This window comes from Cyanistes caeruleus, chromosome 10 (assembly GCF_971803275.1).
Source record: "Cyanistes caeruleus chromosome 10, bCyaCae1.hap1.1, whole genome shotgun sequence".
NCBI classification, from domain to species: Eukaryota; Metazoa; Chordata; class Aves; order Passeriformes; family Paridae; genus Cyanistes; species Cyanistes caeruleus.
This window is the reverse complement of record NC_141710.1, coordinates 5,891,412-5,911,672: the sequence shown is the minus strand read 5'-3', so window position 1 is coordinate 5,911,672 and position 20,261 is coordinate 5,891,412. Positions and strand designations below refer to the sequence as shown.

Sequence of the window (20,261 nt, the reverse complement as noted above, 5' to 3'; positions counted from 1 at the left end):
CAGCAGTAAAATCAGAATTCTGTGTTTCATGTGTTAATCTGCTTTGTGATTTCATTGTAAAAGTTAGGAACAGCTTTCAAACTTCTCAAAGTAAAACAGTCATTGTTGTAAGAGTTATACCGGCACACCTGAGGTCTCTTGGAAAATTTGAGCATTGAGAGGATGTTGGGATGGGCCATGCATCAGAGAACTCAGTGCAGAGTGTGTCGCTTACCTGTAAAACCCCAAAAATGAGTAGGAGCTGGTTTTATCTTTGATGCTGCTCCTGGTACCTGAGGTTGGCTATGTGATGGATGTCAGGTTTGCTTGTACCATGTCCCAGTCAGAGTGATACATCCTTAGCTCTCAGCACACTGGTGCAGTAGTTGTTGCCTCCACTGTAAGACTGGATAAGTTATATATGCAAAAATGTACAAGTGATGCAAATACTTAAAATTCTGCAAAGCCTTCAATATAAGTAGGTTTTGGAGAACTTTTTCCTGTGTGAAATTCTTCCAGCTTTGTGAACTCAAAGACTGAAGATAAATTGATCTCTTCAGACAGGCAGAGGTTGTGCCCTCTTTCCCTTGAAAGAAATATTTAGATACTTGCACTGTTTTATGAACAAATTTACTAAGAGTGAATGCTCTTCATATTCTTGCAGAAATGAGAATTGTTGTGATAGCCATGAGCTCCTTCTGCTTATTTTCAGGCTGTTCAGCAGACATGATCCCCAAGCTGAAGAGGCTCTAGCAAAGAGGAGGGGCCGAAATAGCCCAAATGGAAACCTTATTAGAATGTTGGTTCTTTTCTTTCTTGAAAGTGAGGTAAAAAATTAATTTTTAATGTTTAAATGTTTAATAAAACCTGGAACTTAAATAGTGATTTATCAACATACAGTAATAAATTGTCTCTATTTTCATTTTTTTAATATTTTCAGAAATACTGTAAGCCCTTTTCCCTGCCCCTCCATTCTCATGTCCATTAAGGAAATTGATCTGAATATCTTCATGGTTTATTTAACTCGTGCATGTCCCCACTGTACTCACACTGCATTGCTGGTGCTTTGGTGGCTGCCAGGGTGCATTGCTGCACACAAATGTAAATGGTTCTTTGCTTACAAAACCATGCAAGGAGAACACCTCTGGACTTATTCTTTGTGGAGTAAAATAGTTTGAATCGAGATGGAACAAAAATTGCATAGTATCTCCAGTTCTGATTAGAATCATAGATGAACTCAGAATGGGAAGGACCTGAGGGTCCTTAGCTCAGAGCAGAGTCAGCTGTGAGATGAGATGAGATGAGATGAGATGAGATGAGATGAGATGAGATGAGATGAGATGAGATGAGAATCTTTCAGGGCTTTATGCAGATGCATCTTGGAAACACTGGAGGATGAGGAAAACGAGCATAGATGTGGTGACATGAAGTGTTTAATGAACACATCCAGGATGGGATTGTGCCCATGATTTATAGAGACATTTATATGGGAAATTGTATGGTACATGTAGTAACAGTAATACAGATTGGGAATGGCAGTGGAGGGAGGAAAATTTAAGATATTGTCAGGTACAGGACGTTCTTAAGATAGAGGGGGAAGGTTCAAAATTACACATTTGATTTGATAAATAGACTGAAAGAAAGGAATGACAGAAATGTTTCTCTAGAGGAAGTATATTAGTATATAAACTATAATAGAGGCAGTATATTTTGGGTAAAAAGCAAAAGGAAAGATATTACAATTGGTTATTTTAATTGTTATGAAGCCTTGAACAAGAGACTTCACTGTGAGAATGAAAAGAAACTCAGAGTTGCTGAGAAGGAAGCACAAAATTTGGTAGTGTTCTTGTTTTTTGGAAACACCTCATAAACCTACAAATTAATCTGGATGAAATGTCACTACCTATGTGAGCCTTCCATCTGCCACCTGAATGAATTTTTAGTTCAAGCTTCTTTAAAACTTAAATTGTACAGTTCATTGTGTTTTACAGTGTAGACACCTTAGATCTGAGTGCGTGTGACTGGAGTTACTGAGCACTGACTTTGTTTGTTCTTCTGAAGAGAAAAGAAAAACAGCTCCACTCCCAAAGCCAAGACCAACAAAGGGCCTCCCATGCTGCTCCCTGAGGGTCACTTCTCTCTCAGGGCCAGGTTTTGCTGTCATTGTTTTTGAGAGACTTGTTAGGAACCAAGTAGAATATCCTGACTCCAATTTTAGTAAAGAGTAAGAGAACTGGGACTTTGCATGTGGGTGGGACAAGTTAACACTGCAGCCTGGGGGTGCATTCTAGTGATTGAACCGTGCTCAGCAGCAGTTACTCTGTGACATTTTGCTCAAAGCTGTCAGAAACAGAGGAGGGGAATGTACTGACACCTCCTTCTCTGTACTTGGAGATGTTTTCTAGCTAAGGAATCAGTCCCTGGCAACCACAAACTGCACGTTGTGCTTGTTACTTGTTGGTAGTAGTTAAAGATAAGTTTAGAAAACAGCGGAAGCCTATGGATTATTTTTCTCACTTTACAACAGTTGTGTTAATTCACATAAAAACATTTTTTGCAGTTGAAGTTAGTGTTAGATCTCTACGCCCTGTAATCACCAAGGCTTTTACTCCTTTTTTCTGAGCACATAGCAGCATGTATGAAAACCAATTGCTTGTTCAAAATAAATACAACTCTCATGCCTCACCATCTCTCCCTTTTATAATGCAGTGAGAAAGTGAGGGACGATAAGTTTAAACCTTCTGGGTCAAAACTCTGGGAAAGATTTTTTTCACAAACAAGGAGCTTCATGCAAAGAAGCTCAGTTTGGTTTTATTTCATCTCTGTTAAAACATAACCCCACTGCACTGATGTCATTCACTTGGGATTCAGAAATTCAGTCATTCAAAAAACCTTCCTGAATTAGTTTCAAACTGAATGTTCTTTCCAACTAACATAAGACACATGCCCAGGCACTCTCTGTGGCCATATGATTGTGAAAGTTGAAGAACTGGTGCTTATACCAAGAGCTGTACTGATGATTGCTTTGGATTTTCTAGTTGCATGAACATGCAGCCTATTTGGTGGACAGCTTGTGGGAGAGCTCTCAAGAACTGCTGAAAGACTGGGAATGTATGACAGAATTGCTCTTGGAGGAGCCAGTCCAAGGAGAAGAAGGTATTGGCTGAATCCTGTGCTTCCTTGATATTGCAGAGTGTTGTTAATTATTCCTTAAATACCTCTGCTACCCATAGCGAAAGATCTTTTTATGTTGTGGTTTGTTTGGAAAACATATTTGAGGATTTTGGGTTAATCTGTTTTTAATGTACTTTCCTTCAAAGCAGCAGTTTGTAGTGTATTTTTCTTTTTATTTGTACTCTGGAGGGTTTTTTTGTCAAAAAGTTTGCTGTACTCTGATTCCCTGATATTAAAGGATAATACTTGATTTGCTTGAATGTTTAAATAACTATTTCAATAAATGAAATAGCTAATACAATTTTGAACAAACAAGTACTTCAGGTGATGCTAGTTAAGTATGGGGCTTTTCCAGGCAATGTGAACACAATGAATTCTCAGGAGAAAAACCAGAGGGGAATATTTCACCATTAGTTTCAGGTTTCCTTTTGCTAATGATAGACCTGGGTGCACAAAATAGCCAGGGAGGCTGGGGGCAAAGCATCCCTAAGGTTAATGAGTGTCATTCAAGATCCTTTATAATTCCTCAGGATTCTCCTGCTTCAGGAACCTTCACAAGGCTTAGGTGTTTGAAAAATGAATGTTCCTGGCAAGGTGTGCTCATCATGTCCATGCTTCAAAAGCTGACCTTTTGGTATGCAGCTGCTACCAAAAGGGTAATATCCTTAAGAAATTAGGCACTTCGCTTCCTTGTTTTTCCTTAGTCTAGTGGGGTTTGATCCTCCAAATGTGAGCAGAAGCACTTGCCAAAGAGCAGAGAATTTATGAGGAAGTGATAGTGAATTGTCTGTCACTGTTTGTCTTCTATGACTCTGCCTTATTTTGTAGATCTTCCTTATGTTCCCTTTCATTGATCCTTTTATCCAGCCTACATTTCTCTGGGCTTCTTTCACTTCTGCTGTGTCCATTTTGAGATGATGCAAATGGCAAATGAGAGAGGAGGCAGGAAAGCCTCGATAAATGTGACAGAGTTCCCTTGTGTGCGATGTTGTGTGCTGCTGTGTGTTCCCCTGCTGTCCCAGACATGTCCCCAGTGATGCTCTGTTCTCCCTGCAGCGATGTCGGACCGGCAGGAGAGCGCTCTGATCGAGCTCATGGTGTGCACCATCAGACAGGCTGCCGAGGCACATCCCCCCGTGGGCAGGGGCACTGGCAAGAGGGTGAGTGGGGCTGCAGCTGCCTGGCTGTCACCAGAGCATGGGAGATACATGTAACACCACATTTGGACATTCCTGCAGCAGAGTTTTTCACTGGTGGTTGCTGTTTCATCTGAACACTTCTAAGAAAAATATTAGAAATTCTGTTTCTGGACATGTTTGGTTTTCTCTTTGTTTGATTTGGGGATTTGCATTGCCAAGTTAAGCAATATAAATTTACAGCTTAAAAGTATTTTTTATTATATTTTTGGGTGTTCTTTTTATCATACCCCTGCCTTATATTTGTAATGTACCCACATCATCAGCCCCTAATGTTAAAGCTATATTAGAGTGGAAAGTGTAGGAGCAGAGCAGACTACCTCTGACTGTCTTTGGTAAAAACAAATGTGCTGCTAATATTGGCATAAAATTTGCAGAAAAGTCACCAGGATCTTCATCATGAGGGTGTTTAAGCACTGGAACTGGTACTGGGAGTTGGTGCCCTTTCCATGCTTGGTGGTTTTTGAGAACTGACTGGACAAAGCCCTGATCCTCCAGGGTGACCCCAGGGTGGGCTCTGTTTTGAGCAGGAGGGGTGGGACTGGGACCAGTCTGAATGTGTCTCTGGTTTTAGGGATCCATCCTCTTAGGCCTCTTCTACTGAGTGCCCTAAACATTTCAGAGCTTTGCATTCTGGCCAAACTGCCTTTTCAGTTTATTTTATAGTGACAGTTTGAGCACCACTGGAAGGGCATTCCTAAGGTTGGGCATGCAGTTTTAAACACTTCATTATAAGTCACAGGGTCAGGGTAATAACAGGCTTTCAGCTGTATTCTCCATAAATACAGCATCCATGTTCCAAATCAGTCTCAGCTTCTTAAACATATTCCCCTGATTTTTGGTAGTCCCCATCTTATTTAGGATAGACAAAAATGGAATAAACCCATGTGAACATATGGTACTTCTTTTAGCGTCCATTCTAAATAATCATAACTAGTTTGTTAAAGCCACAGATTTAATATAGATGAAATCTGAAGAGTCTTGCCATTCTCTATTGCTAAAATAATGCAGTTACTTACTTCTTAATTTTTTATGTGCCAGAGCAGATTAGTCTCATGTCCAGAAACAGCATCCCAGGAAAAGCTCCAAGAAACCATCAGTTTAAACATGCTTTATGATCCTTAATTTATAAAGCACGTTCTTAGGAATTCCAAATTTATTAAAACATTTCAGGGTTAAGGAAGGAATCCATGGAAGCTCTTATTGAAATTTACACAAGCATGTCTTATCTTTTGTTACGAAAACTGTATTGTAAGCATAGCTTTTTATGTCTCAAGCTGCAAACGTTTCTAGCAGTCAAAGTGACCTTTAAATTTATTTTTTAAAAAAATACGGTGTTGGTGTTTTCTGTTTGAAGCACCAAATAATGTCAGTATTAACTTTCCAGGTATCTTCTCTTTCTCAAGAGATCTACAGCTCAATTCACTGAAGTTCAGCAAATTGCTTAGTGTTAAGTTTTCAATGTCTGTATTTGGAGCTAAAGAAAACAGATCAGTGAAACAAATTCCACCTTCTGAAGGATGATCCAAAGAGCCTGGAAGTCATGCTGGGGACCCAGATCAATTCCCATTGCCAGGGAACAGCAGTATTTGGTCACAGAACATGACTGGGCTGTCGGGGTTGGGATTCTGACCTGGGTTTGCACTGCTCTGAGCTTGGCTGGTGCTGCCCTGGTGGGTGTGGAGGGGCTGAGGCTGCTCTGCACCATGAACTGAGCAAGTGGTGTCTTGTCCTGGTCACTGATCCATTCCCCCTCACTTCCATGGCTGTTCTGAGTTCATGCTTGCACAGTGCCTGGCATCCAGCCTTTTGTCCAGCTGCTGCTTCTCCCTTGCAGGGCCACGTAGGGGTGACACTTAGCTTTTGCTTCTTTTCAGTTAGACCATGAGCTGTGGGATGGTAATTGTCACTGGAGATTTGTCCTGTCTCATGATTCCACCAACTTCTTCTCCGAGTTGAAAGGGGAACAGATTGCTAATTAAGCACCCACCTTGTGAAATAGTTTCTCCTCTGACTTTACCTTGTAACTCTTACCGTGCAGTCTGGGTGATTGGCTGTAGGTGAATCAATAACTAACTTGAGTAGTTTATTATCATTATTTGTTTTCAAATATTCTTTTCTTTCCTGAAGCCAGGAAGCCAGATCTGAGCTTTTATGAAGCATGCTGTTTTGATTATTGTCTCTCTGGTCACTCTTTCCTAGGGGGTTTTGTTCTGACAGCATTAGTGCTCCAGTACCTCACTGTGAACTTGGATTCACATTCTCACTGAGAATTCCATTGCAGTTTAGAGAGGAGGCCATCAATCTGCTACTGAAAATCATTGTTACAGTGTGGTTTGGTTTTGGTTTTCTTAATTATACTTCAGTTTGCCCTGAGGTTTTACATTAACACTTGGTTAAATGTGTGAAAGCCAGAGTTCAGTACAGTTGGAAGCAATTGCAAAACTTCCACTGACTTGGGTTATATTTGAATTTCAGTCCTAAAAAGATGTTGATGTGTGGAGACAATGTCATGCTGGGTGATACGGTGTTTTCCTTTTCAGTCACAGCTTCTTAGGACACACAGTCCTCCCACTTAATCACTCTTCAGCCCAAATGTGTTTTGAGTTTTTTATTCCCTCCTCTTTTGATTTATTAAAAATACACTTGCATGTTTTTGTCTGTAATCAATGTTTGTAAAAGTTAATGAATGCTGTATACAGAAAATGTATTTACTGTAGTTATGTTTGATCACTTCCAGGTCTTAACAGCAAAAGAAAGAAAAACTCAGATAGATGACAGAAATAAATTGACTGAGCATTTCATTATTGCACTTCCCATGCTGCTATCAAAGGTACAGTTTTCAACAAAATCAGTCTTTCACTGGGATTTACAGCTGTCTTTAAACTTTTTCATTCTGTAGTGCAGGAGTTTATTTTTACTTCCCTGTTTTGTTTTGTTGCCATGATGTTCCAGTATTCAGCTGATGCCGAGAAGGTTGCAAACCTCTTGCAAATCCCTCAGTACTTTGACCTGGAAATCTACAGCACAGGCAGAATGGAAAAGGTATGGTGTCTTGGGCAGGAAGTGTGGTTGCTCTCAGATGTGACCACTGTTCAGCCCCACAGTGCTGTGCCTTTGTTTGGCACGTGAGCAATGCAGCCTTGGTTGGGTGTTCTGGCAGTGGCTTTGCTCAGTGTCATTGTCTCATTGAGGGGAAAGCTGAAGTTCTTTTCTACTCTGCAGCATCTGGATGCCTTACTGAAGCAGATTAAGTTTGTTGTGGAAAAGCATGTGGAATCAGATGTTCTGGAAGCCTGCAGCAAAACCTACAGCATCCTCTGCAGTGAGGAATACACCATCCAGAACAGAGTTGACATAGCTCACAGCCAACTTATTGATGAATTTGTGGATCGATTTAACCATTCTGTTGAGGATCTACTGCAGGAGGTTTGTTTTCTTAAAATTATTGAAGTTAACTGCCTAAAATATGCTAGGATAGGCTACAGAAAAACATTCTTAGCAAGCCATGAAATTATCCATCTGAAGACGAACTGCAGCAGCAGCTATTTCATAACTATTTGGAGCTACTTCTCCCTGGGGAAAGTCCCTTACAGTAGCCATTAAGCCTTCAAATCATTGATGAAGACTAAGACTATGGGACAGTCCTGCTTCTGAAAATTTAGTTGAGCTCCTCATAAGGAATTAATGGATGAATGGGTGAAAGATAATAGAAAATGCAGAGGAAGTTGTGTTTACATTAATGTTTGTAGTGATTCCAGTAGTCCCAAATGTATATGCAGGCAGCAAAATCAAGATTGGATTATGTTTTGAATGGAAGAGAGGATTTAAGAAAATATGTGTAATGGCATATTAAAAGAGCCCTGGAAAGAGTAAAGATCCAGGTCTGAAACCTGGAATTACCTGGGATTTAGTTGTAAGAATTTACTCTTCAAAATACGGAAGACAGAATACATTAAATAAGCCTAGAAATTGTACTAATTTTTTCTTCCTTTGAAGCAATTTAACTTTGTATAGGACTACTTAATTTGTTGTAATTTTCATGCTTTTTAAACAAAGCATGAGAGCTGCATAAACCTTTTTCTTTCCTTGTAGTCATGCACTGTGCTGTGGCAGATACATTTAATTTTGATGTACATTTAGAGAAAGTTAAGCTAAGTCCCTGATTTAGAATGGCATATTAAAAAGCGCCTTTTTCCTTTTCCTATTTTTTACATAATGTGTTACATACAGGCATACTGTAAATATGCCTTGTCACATTGCAGAGTAAATTAAAATATTTGTATAGCTGCAGAAATGTGCATGAGTGAAAAGGCAGCACATGCAGGAAACCTTCCACAACACAGAGGAGATGTGGCACTGTAGTAGTTTGGCAGTTTTTCTTATCTTAGAAAATTGCTAGGAAAATTATGGTTGGAAATACCTTGTTTTTACTTGATTCTCTAAGAGAATTTGCTGTTTAGTTTAAAAAAATACTAAAATTATGTTGTAGCATGTTTATCAGCTAGTGATTAAAGCTGGTGGTTCAGTCCTTTTTTGTAAAATAAGCTAGAACTCTGATTTTGGTCTTGGGAATGATTTCTACTCATAGAGGATACGGATATGGGTTTGGATATTAATACAGTGATAATGCTGACTATTGTTAGATGATCTTACTTTTTAGTGCTGTGCAGTGCTTACTTAAATATTATGGAATCTACATAAAAGTCACTGTAAAAGTTGGAGACAGTTTTGATACTGGTATAAACCCCTAAGAAGCCTGTGCAGTAATGTACTGGGCTGAACTGCTGGGCTCTCCTCATGGATTGCCTTTCCTTTGCAGGGAGAAGAAGCTGATGACGATGACATATACAATGTGCTCTCCACGCTGAAGAGGTTGACATCCTTTCACAAGTAGGTGGTGTCTTCCCTACAGATTTGTGATGCTAATTTTATCCTTTCAGCGAGTATCAAGCCGTGTCAGGTGTGGGGAAAGGAGAAATCACATGGCCTGAAATCTGAAGTGGAGATGGAGGAATGACTGGTGTTTTGTCAGTAGAACTGTTTGGGTTGATCTGTCCTTGCTCAGTTTGTGCCATAACCTTTGCAGATGGGATTTGCAAGTGGCACCCCCTCCCTTGCAGCCAGTGCCCTTACACCCATGAGTAAGTTACTAGAGGTCCTGCTCTCCTGCATGGCACAGTCAGAGCACAAGGGACACTTCTCTGCCATTTGTGCTTTGGGGCTCAGCTTAAGAGCGCCTGCAGGAAGCTGTTTCTCAATGCCTTTGAGCTACTTCTCTTTAGCTCAAACGAGATAAAAAGGTACCAGAATATAGCTAACTGTAGTGCAGAGGCTGTGCTTTAACAAAGTTTCAGTTGAAAAGCTGTGTGTAACTTGTATAGTTACATAGTGAATTTTTCGGCTCCGGAGGCTGAAGAGCCCTTCCTGAGCTCAGCTGTAAGGCCAGGCTGAGGGCGGGGAGCTGCGTGCCCCCAGCTGTGGGGGCATGGCCCTGTGGCGGATGCCTGACGAGGAATTTTTGAGCTGAAAAAGACATGAGACAGTTTTTCCTTTCATATTCTCTGTAGGATAATCTGTGCAGTTATCTGCCTCTGCACACCGAGGAGACTTTACTGCTTTAATTACAGTGCTGTAATTAAGGAGGTACCACTCTGCCTTGCTGGCAACCCTGTGATTTATTGAAGCAGCATTTCTGCTTAATATCACCAGTCAGAGGCAGCTCTCTGGCAGCCTCTAATTTATCTATGAAACATTTTATTTTAGTACCTCAAAGACCATCTAAATCCACAAAATATGTTTACACTTTTTTACATTTTTAGTTCAAATATTTTGTTTTAAGTTTTCCTATTGTTATATTCATGGATTTGAACTGGAAGTTAAGGTGCATCTTGGCTTTAATGGCACAGTCCTGGAGTGCACAGTGCACTCTCATGTGTTTTCTGGGAAGCTCTTACCAGTGACATTTTCCACAGCTAATACCCTCCAGCATGGGAGGTGTTTCATGGCAGGGCTTCCAGCAGGACCTGGACATTCCCAGTCCTGAGTTCAGTCTCTGTCCCTTTTGGAACTAGAGAGTTATTCCTTCTGGCTGAGCAGGGCAGTTAATGATTTAACCCAGGGCAGGCACAGCCATGGGAGGAGTGAGCTTGGCTAAGTGATCCAGGTGCTGGGATGAATCAGATGCAAAAGGCTGCTGCATCCAGTTGAGACTCCCAATTCAGTCTCAGTATCCCTTCTTCCAGGTGGGTATTTCAGTCAGCAAGTTTATGATTATTCTGAGCTGGCTTGCTCTCTTATAAACATCTTATAAACTCTTTCAAATTATCTCAGTTTATTTCCACTGCAGAAAAATGTGTATGGAGAAAGTTTATCTCCTCCCTACAAAAATCTCATGTAATAAAATGTTTTTCCTGGATTATCAGAAAACCTGGTTTGTGCTTTTAGCATGGAGTGAGCTGCTGTGCAGCTGCTTGGTCAGGTGTAGAAACCACCAAAGCTCTGGACTGGAGGTTCTAGGAACACAATTAATCCTTTATTTCCTCTCGTTCCAGTGCTCATGATCTCACCAAATGGGATTTGTTCAGTAACTGCTACAGATTGCTGAGAACTGGAATTGAACACGGAGCTATGCCGGAACAGGTACCCATAACACCTGCACTGCATCACTTGGGTGTCCAAGGTTCTGAAGGGTCTGGTTGTACAGAAGTTCAAAAGCTGAATGCACTTCAGTGATGTAGGAAAAACAACCTTGGAATGAAATTTACAGTGGAGTCAAGGGCTGTCTAAGAGGTGGAAAACCTTGGATTCTGTGATTTTTGAGCTCCTTCCCTCACCTTTTTCAGCTGTAAAGTTGGGAATAGCTAATGTTCCTGACTCTGAAAAGCAGTGCATCAATCCTGGTGTTTACACTGAAACCCAACATTGTAAGCCTTGGCTGCAATCAGAATTATCACAAATTATTATTGTGCATTGGAGGTAAGATGAAAGCTAATAAAAACCAGGAAATTAGGACATTCTAGTGGAGTTCTTTTAGTGAAACATATCTTGGACTTTGTTCCCTCAGAGGTTTTGTTTCTCATGGATAAGCACAGGCACCATCTTATATTCTCCCATGATTCCTGTTTAAATGGCAGAATTCCTACTTCAGCATTTAAACATATTTTAAGTTTTGATTTGATTTCAGTTAGAAGTCAGTTGTTAATTTTAGTTTAGCTTCATTTAGAGAAAAATAAATTCTCATGAAATTCTAAATCAGAATTTTGTAGAAAGGACCCTAAGAGGCAGCATTGTCACACAGTGTGTGAAAGTCTTTTCTGCAGTTGCTGCTTCATGCTGGAGTTGTGCTACCTGGAGGGACAGGGCTGGCAGATAAAACCTGTCCATGCAGCTGCCAGGCATCCTCAGTTTCTGGGTCTGACAGTGTGTGGCTCTCCAAATGCCTTCATAAGATCTTAGGGGAAAGATCCTGAAATCTGAACTGTGTTCAGTATTTCTTCCTTCAGGGATCCCAGAGGAGTTTGGCACTTGTAGCACCTAATTTGCATTTGAACTGTTCAAGAGACACCATGGATGCTTTCCTGGGCACCATGGATATGACCCTGGTCTTCTCCATGGGACAAATTGTATTTTCTCCCTTTTTTTAGCAATTGGACTACATGTTCATTTGACAGTGGAACAGATTTCCAGGCTGTTTAATAGTGAAGCTAGGTTTAGAGGTATTTAAACAGATGCTTTTCACCTGAGACATGTAGATGTTGGGTTCTGCTTCTGTCACACTGTCACATCCCCTCTTGCTGTACCCTAGTGCACAGTTTTCTGGTGTTTCCCAGCATTTACATGTTTGTTTTTTTTTTGCCTCTAGTAGGCTGATTTCTTATTGCACCAAACCAACCAAGGAATAATGTGATGCCCTTGAAAAGAAAAAGTTCTAAGAGCTGCTCCTGTCTTCTCACCACGAAAAGCATGATAGATTTTCTATACACTGCCTGCTGTGCCTGCTGTTAGCAGCATGCTGAGATTCTGTGTGTTCTTGTGTTACAGATCGTTGTCCAGGCACTGCAGTGTTCCCACTACTCTATTCTCTGGCAGCTGGTGAAAATCACTGAGGGCTCCCCTTCCAAAGTAAGTGGCCATTTGATCATACAAATTTTACTGATAGAACCCAGCTTAGATAGAAAACACCTGATTCCTCTGTAACTTTGAGATAAAAGTAAAAGATTACAAAACAGAAGACAAGCTGAAAGCAATTTCTTGGTTTCTATTTAGATACAAATCAGGTAAACTCTGACGGGGAAGGAAAAGGTCATTGGTACCTATAGAGGAGAGGTGAGAGCAGAGAGGTAGAAAAGAGAGTTAGGAGGAGAATTAGTGGGGAAGGAAGATAAAAGATTAAAATGGAGAGAATTTATAATATGTCATAAAACTAATCTTAAGTCTTTGATTTTCTGTATCCCATAGATTTATGAGTTTTTGTTCCCAGGCTCATGTTTCAAAGATGATTTTTTAGCTTTGCCTTGAACAACCAGACTGAGAGATCAGAGATGGAGGGATTGATTTGTAAGAAATGTTCATCTGCTGCCAGCTGGGTCATTTGTTTGACTTCATGCTGGCAGTAGTAGCTGCTCTGTTTCACCTAGTGAGGTCCCATTTAGGCAGTCAATACACAGGATATGAACATTTTGGAGTTGTAAGTACAGGAATAAAAGATGGAAACAAGTACAAGTATCTTGGTAAGTTTTAAATTTGTTCACGTGTGCTTTGCATCCATCAGGTGTACCTTTTATTGCAGGGAGTTTGCAGGTGGAATGTGGAATTCTGGTAAGGTTTCCTTCAAAGTGAATTCTCTGACTACAGGTCAGAATTGCTCAGTATTTTTTGTATCTTGTACTGATTCTGTGGTGGAGTCATACCTGACAACCTTAGGCATACACTGGGAACAGAGTTGCTTGGAATGAAGTTATTTTTTGTCTTGTGTTCAGGCATTTCTGTATGAGGAATACCTCATATTACATCTGTTGGGTATGTTCTGGATCATGGCTCCCCATCTGATCCAGATGTTTTGGACTCGAGCCTCCATGTGTGTGGTAGGGAAAAGCTCAACTCATGTTTAAATCTAATTAGGATCAAGTCAGCTCGTTGATTTATTAACAGTACATAATTGACCTACAGCCAGTGCAGCACACCTCCGGGATAACTTTCAGCTCTACAGAATGCAGGACCAGAATATTGGACACTTTTATAATATTAATGAACACCTATAAATTCCAAACTTGCTCTCAGCTGCTCCCAGGTTACTGAAGATTACCAAGATACACAGAGCTCTTGTTTCTTCAGGCTATTACCAGGGGGTGCTCTGCAGGTTGCCCCTCACTGTTCAATATAATTTGTAAATTGGGCCAAAGGGAGTGTCTTTGATACATTTTTATCATCATAAAAATGTATCAAAAACATTTTAGCAGAAGGGTGATAATTAATGATTATTTGAATTTTTAAGGAAGTCCAAATTCTCTGCCCAATAACAAAGATTTCATGAGTTAAATACAGCAGAGGGTTGGGGCAGAGTTATTTTGAAACACTTCTTCAAGCTAGCCTGTGGAGAGAAGGGTGTTCTGTGGAGTCATCATGGTGTCTAAAATCTGAAAAGGAAAAATTGCTTACTGAAAGGTAGCATGAAAAAATGAAATGTGTAAGACTCGAAATATCCACAGTCTGATGTTTTAACCTTCAGTCTCCCTCTGTTCCAACTCAGTGGAGGCTGAGGCTGTGTGGGCTGTTTGTGCAGACTGGTGCTCTTTGGGGTAACCAGCACTGTACTGGGGGAAGAAAGCTTATCCTCCATGGCTTGTGGGAGCAGCCTGTTGTAGCCTGGAGGAAAACTCCTCCTCAGGTGGAAAGGGGTTTGAGGGTGGTACCACAGGAAGCTGGTAATTTGTCCCCTGGAGTTCTCTCGTCTGTCAGTCTGGGGGAGCAAGTACAGTCTTGAGGCAAGAGACTTGGGGATTAGAACATGCACTTGTTTCCAGCTGGATTTCTTCAGCCATGTCCCAGGTACCCAGGACATTGTACTTTGCACTGTATGTATATGTATTGAGAAGGAAATATTTGCAGAAAAATACAGTCCTAAAACCTAGAATAGTAAAAATAAAGAGTAACTAGAGCAAACATTGAGAGGCAAGACAGAGGTCAGCCAGTTGTGAGTGAGCAGCAGCCAGAGCTGCAGCCAAATGCATGGCTATTGGAGTGTGATTAGTGGGCAGAGGTCTTAGGAGAGGGGATTTAAGAACAATGTGTTGACTTGGTGACTTTTCATATTTATATGGGCATGATGACAGAAGACACAAAAAGCTGAAGAGAAGAAAAAAGCCACAAGGTGCAAAAGGTTGGACCATTTTCCACAGTCGGGTAGGAAGCTGAGGGTTCTTCAACACTGTGAAGTTAATACTGCAAATAATAAGTACTTTAGAGGAAAAGCGGTGAGCACATACAGAGAAGAGGATGGGGTTTGGGAGATAAGCACAGCAAAAGTACAGCATTTTAAAATTATTTCAATGGAGAAAGTCAAGCTTTAATTTAAAGCTATAAAGTACCTGAAGAATTGTAGGCATGGGTCTTCTGCACACCCTGGTTTGGATTTGGGTGGTGGCACAGACCCCAGTCCTTGCTCTTAGCAGCTTATTCCAGTTCCTGCCATGGAGCACTTAAATTGCAGAGTTGTGACCCCGTGGTTTTGTCTAACAGCGACAACAGGATAATAACGTGGTTTCATAGCAGCTTTGCTGCTGAAGGCATATCAGGTGCTCACACCTCAAGAGCCTGGGCTGTGCACCCCAGAATGCTCAAAGACTTTGAAATCTAATTAATTTTTTTCTTCCCATTTTCTCTGTTGAAAAAAAAAATCCCCTACTCTTCAGTAGTCTGGGGATTTCTCCATGTTCAGAAGAGTTCCAGGTGGCTCCATTGCACTGTTCAGTTGGGCTTTCTCCTGCTGTCTGTAACTTTTCAGTATGAATCTCTATCATGCTATACTGTCAGGAGAGAGGGTAATAAATTCCATGTACCTGCCTGTTAGTCACTTTGACAGAAAGAAAAATGGGAGACACACTCATTCCCTTTTTAACCTGCATGTAGGTTTTTCCATAGGTTTAAGTTTCTCTCTTGAATTCATGAACATCTAAATGGTTGGTAATTGTGATAGAAAGTAGAAAGCATGAAAGTGATTGTAATCCCAGTGCTTAAATCAGGTGATTATGTAACAGTGAACTGATAGGCCTGGCATAATCAGTTAGATTCTAGGTAGAATATTGGAGTGGGAGATAGACAACACAGTTGGTACAAGGCTGAAGGGCCAACAGCTAAGACTGGAAGAAACACATGAATTTCTTGTTGATAAAATTGCGTTTTTGACTGAGAAGAAAACTAATTGAAACACCAGAGTCTGTAAGACATTAATACTACATTGCATTTCAGGTGCATGTTTGAATTTAATGTAGCTCATATTCAGGAGCTTAAAACTGATCCATACATTAAAGAAAAATTGTAGGTGAGCAATCCTTGCACAGTGTAGTAGTTTCTGATGCATTCTGGGAGAGATCTGTTCTCTGCTAAAAAAGGGTCATGTTTGTCAGTCATCTGGGAAGGCCCTGAAAATGGGGATGATACAGATTGATTGGTGAACAAAATACAATTTAAAACTTAAAAAAAAAAAGGCATCTTAATGCTGCCAAATGGGAGATTTATATCCAGGGAAAAAGAGAGGTGATTAATGGCAAGCTGTGGGTTAGAACAGAGCAGAGCTGTCCTAGTGATTCTGTAATGGCAGGGTAATGCAGTGGCACCATGGCTGCATCATCAGAGAAAAACTGATCCAGGAATAGGAAGGTGAAGGAGTGCACAGACCTTCAGTGTCCATATCAGCAAATCCCACTCACTGCATTGGAAGTGATGAGAAGTTCAGAGCTTTGGGAACACTCAGGGTGCTTGGGCATGCTGACAGTCCTATCTTGGGCTGTCAACCAGCACAGGGAGAACATATGGACCACAAAAAGGCTCTGCAGTAAACACAGAGCAACGAGAGCTCGTGGCAGGAAACATAAGAAAAGCTAAAACCAGAACTGAGACACATGGGCTGAACAGCCAGCATCAATAAAACATTTCAGAAAGGAAAACACTGCATGTGCATTATGTAGGTTCTTCACATTTACTTGGAGGTTGTTCTGCAGGACATTCTCTCTTCCATGTGGAAGCCGAGAGGGCTACTCTGAAGAAAGGTCTGCAGGGCATGGGCCAATCATCCTGCTGTGAATTCATCACATTCCATTTAATTTGGGGTTCTCATTTTCTTCTCAGTGATTGGTTCTTCATCACTGTAAAACCAAGGGACAGTTTCTTTGTGTGTTCGCTTTGAATAGCTTACTTCTTTCACAGCTTTTTGTTGAATGTATGAAATCACCACCATTTCTTTATTTTGCTTCCTCTGAGAAACCTTTTACTAATTTTTTGATACTTTTTTTTTTTAATGTTTTTTCCAGGAGGACTTGTTGGTATTGAGGAAAACTGTGAAATCCTTCCTGGCTGTCTGCCAGCAGTGTCTATCAAATGTCAACACTCCAGTCAAAGAACAGGTAAAGAAAATGTCTGTCACACTCTTAGAAAAGTGTATGTGTTAAATTGTAGTAAAACTCAAGACAGCACTTCATCAAACTTAAAGCAAAATCATCTGTGCTCCTGTCTAAATAAACCTGAAAAAACAGTCCAGAAAAACAGCTGTATTAACAGAACTTCCAAAGCACAGCTCATGACAAATTAACTTTTGATTAAGTAAAGAAAGATTATCTGGATGCTCAGGCTCATTTCCAGCCCTTGTGACTTCAGGCATCTAACTCAGTCACCTCAGATGAAAGACTCTTCCTGTAAACACTGGATTAAGAGATGGAAATAGGGACTTTGGGGGGGTGACTGAGACCTCAAATGGGCTGAATCTTTTTAGATTTTTTTCCATTGAATCAAAGGGTTTACTGAAATAATTAAGTCTGTCTCTGCAGGACACAGTAGCTGGTATGTTAACTGAGGTTATGTGAATATACCCTTGATATATGTCAGTGACATTTTATTTGTCTACAAATGGCATTTCTATCAGACTTCCCCAGACTTTGTAAAGAACATAACTAATATCTGGCCTGTGGTTTTTGCCTGTGGTATTTAAAAGATAATACTTCTTTAAAGACCTGTATATATAATAAATATATTATATATATATATATATATATATATCAGAGATGTCAGTAGTTTATATATTTCTAAAAGACTTATGTGTCATTGGCTTCCAGCAGATTTTACTTTAGTAATTGTTTTTTAATATTCAGAGTAGTTACTCTTGGCATATTATATGAATACTTTATGATGTGAAAATATTTTCTAGCTCTAGCAAATACCTCCCTTCCAGCTCAAGCTGGACCTGACATCCTTCCTGCCTCAGCAAATGGCAAATGTTCCTTCCCATGCCTGCAGTGGGTTTGTTCTTGGGGGTGTATTAACATGGGCTTGTTCTCTTTCTTACTAGTGGCCACCATGGTTTTTTCATTGATAATTTAGACTTTTGTTTAGAAAGTCCTTTGCAGTTCCCAGTTGTGGGGACATTTTCAAGCCTCAGCCAGACAAACCTACACCCAACCAGACCCAGAGACAGCAAGTGTCCCAGGCAGAGTAGGCTGGATGGAGACTCCAGGCACCCCTTCTAGCTGACTCTTCTATGATGTGCTCTTGTTTTCTAACTCAAAAAGTGTATTTCTGTGAGTGCAGGACTGCTACTTATTCCTCTTGTTTTACTGGATTCCTTTTGAGAGTCATGTGCAAATAGTATTGTCTCCCTACCATACTTGATCCTTACTCCAGACATTCTTCCCAGACAAAGTTGGTGTCCATATTAAAGGAAGGAAAAATGTGTGAAGTATTTAGAGAAACAGGATTGAAACATATCAACTTTTCTATGAGTGTTTGAGGGAAATAAATATCCTGTGACTAAGCCAGCTGCTGCCTTTATATTGGACAGAACTCAGCACCAGCAGTGCATTACTCATCTGCTTTTTTAGAGGTCTGCATTAGGAAGAGCTTCAGTTCCATTGAATATCAAGGGAGTTTAGAGCAGGTGAGATCATCACTGGAATGAATCACAGCCTTTTGCATCAAGGGGAGAAAAATCCCAAATAGCAACATCTGTTCCTAAGGCCTCAACAGAACATAGTTTACAATGATCTGCATCTGTTCTTGCCTGACTGTAGCTCATTCAGATTTTATAACATACTCCCAGAAATAAGGGAGCCACTAGGAAGTTCAGCATTTACAAATTTTTTTATTTTTTTTTTAATTTGTAAAGTATTCAGAACCTGAGGTTAAAAATAGAGAAGCTATGAATAAAAAGGCCTCTGAAAGGTGCTGAACGTGATCAAATGCAGACAGCTGGCTGTGAGACCCCAACAAAAGCCATTTGGGAGCAAAACAGTGTTATTAGCATGCAGGAATGAGCCCTTGGAAGACAGGAAGGTAGTGACAGCTGCCTTCTTTTCTGTCTCAGGTAATGAGGGTTTAACAGTAATGAGCATAAATCGTGGACAATTCTGCCCGGGTTGGCTTTTGTCTGGATTTGAAAGCTGTGCAGATGAACTTGGTTCTTTTTTGCAAGAACTGTTGATGAAATTCTGCAAGAATTTCCTTGCTGTGGCTGTTTGTCTGTATTTTTGGGGTCTGACAGTGACTCAGCTTGAATTTTCCCTCAATGCTGTTCATATTTTTACTTGTTTGATTTTTTTGGCTGTTTATCAAAAGAGGTGTCTTCTCTTTACTACAAATTTGGCTGCATGCCTTGGATCAGAGTTACATTTAGAATTCTTTTCATGGAGAAGAAATGGAAGTTTAATATGGGTCATCTGGGACATGGAGAAGGTGATAACCACAGTTCCTAACCTAGGAACCAAAGGCACAGCGTTCCGAATTAGAGGAAACCATTATGGAATACTTTTCACAGCACATAAACAACAACACCTGAGAACAATTTAAGAAGCTGTTTAATAATAGCAGGCAATATCTGGAAATTAGATCAAAGGTATTTTAAGTTTTCCTTACTTGACTTTTCACTGCATTCATTCTCTTGCCTTTCAGGCTTTCATGCTGCTCTGTGACCTCCTGATGATTTTCAGTCACCAGCTGATGACGGGAGGTCGAGAAGGGCTCCAGCCTTTGGTGTTCAATCCAGACTCAGGCCTCCAGTCAGAACTTCTCAGTTTTGTGATGGATCATGTGTTTATTGACCAAGATGATGAAAATCAGAGCATGGGTATGTTTAGCTTTTTTTTTCATAAAAAACACAGAAGAAAGGAGAAAATAGAATTTTCTGATCATTTTGTTCAGATGTTTTCAGAAGTATTCCTACTTTAATTTTGGAAGGTTTCTGCTCTGAAGTTTCTTTTATAAGTTGTGGAATATGCTTATATTACATGATAACTGTATTTAAGATTTTATCTGTGTAGTTTATTTTTCATTCACAGATGAAGTCTTGCATAGGGACTTAACACTTCTGGCATTGCCATTCAATGTTAATGCTTCTTACAACTGGATTTTACTTTCTGTTGTTCAGAGCCATTGATTTCACATCTGAAAATCCAAGGCATGCAGAAGTACTGGTGCTTCTGATTTTTCTTTTGTTAAATATTTATAGCTTAGTCATGTTAATGGAGCCTCTCTGAATGTCCTGCATTTGAGAAGTTAATCAAGAGCATTCAGCAAGTGTTCACTGTGGCCTTCCACAGGATATAGGAAATATATGACTCAGTTCCATGTGGATTATATTCAGGATCTCCTCAGGACTGTGGAGAGCAGCCTTGGTCAGTGATGTGTCATGTTCCTAAACTTCCCTGG

General features: G+C 40.3%; 1 protein-coding gene across 6 annotated transcripts in view; it reads left to right on the top strand.

Moving 5' to 3' along the window:
• Positions 1-20,261, top strand: part of STAG1 (STAG1 cohesin complex component) — a 154,200-nt gene that overhangs the window by 118,689 nt on the left and 15,250 nt on the right. For all 6 annotated transcript variants that reach the window (XM_086844356.1, XM_086844357.1, XM_086844361.1 and 3 more), the window contains 11 exons: positions 692-806; positions 3,018-3,135; positions 4,210-4,313; positions 7,090-7,182; positions 7,305-7,394; positions 7,575-7,778; positions 9,172-9,242; positions 10,904-10,991; positions 12,393-12,473; positions 16,880-16,972; positions 19,506-19,680. In XM_086844356.1, the coding sequence (XP_086700482.1) occupies positions 692-806; positions 3,018-3,135; positions 4,210-4,313; positions 7,090-7,182; positions 7,305-7,394; positions 7,575-7,778; positions 9,172-9,242; positions 10,904-10,991; positions 12,393-12,473; positions 16,880-16,972; positions 19,506-19,680 (1,232 nt within the window). The remainder of the gene's footprint in view (positions 1-691; positions 807-3,017; positions 3,136-4,209; positions 4,314-7,089; positions 7,183-7,304; positions 7,395-7,574; positions 7,779-9,171; positions 9,243-10,903; positions 10,992-12,392; positions 12,474-16,879; positions 16,973-19,505; positions 19,681-20,261) is intronic.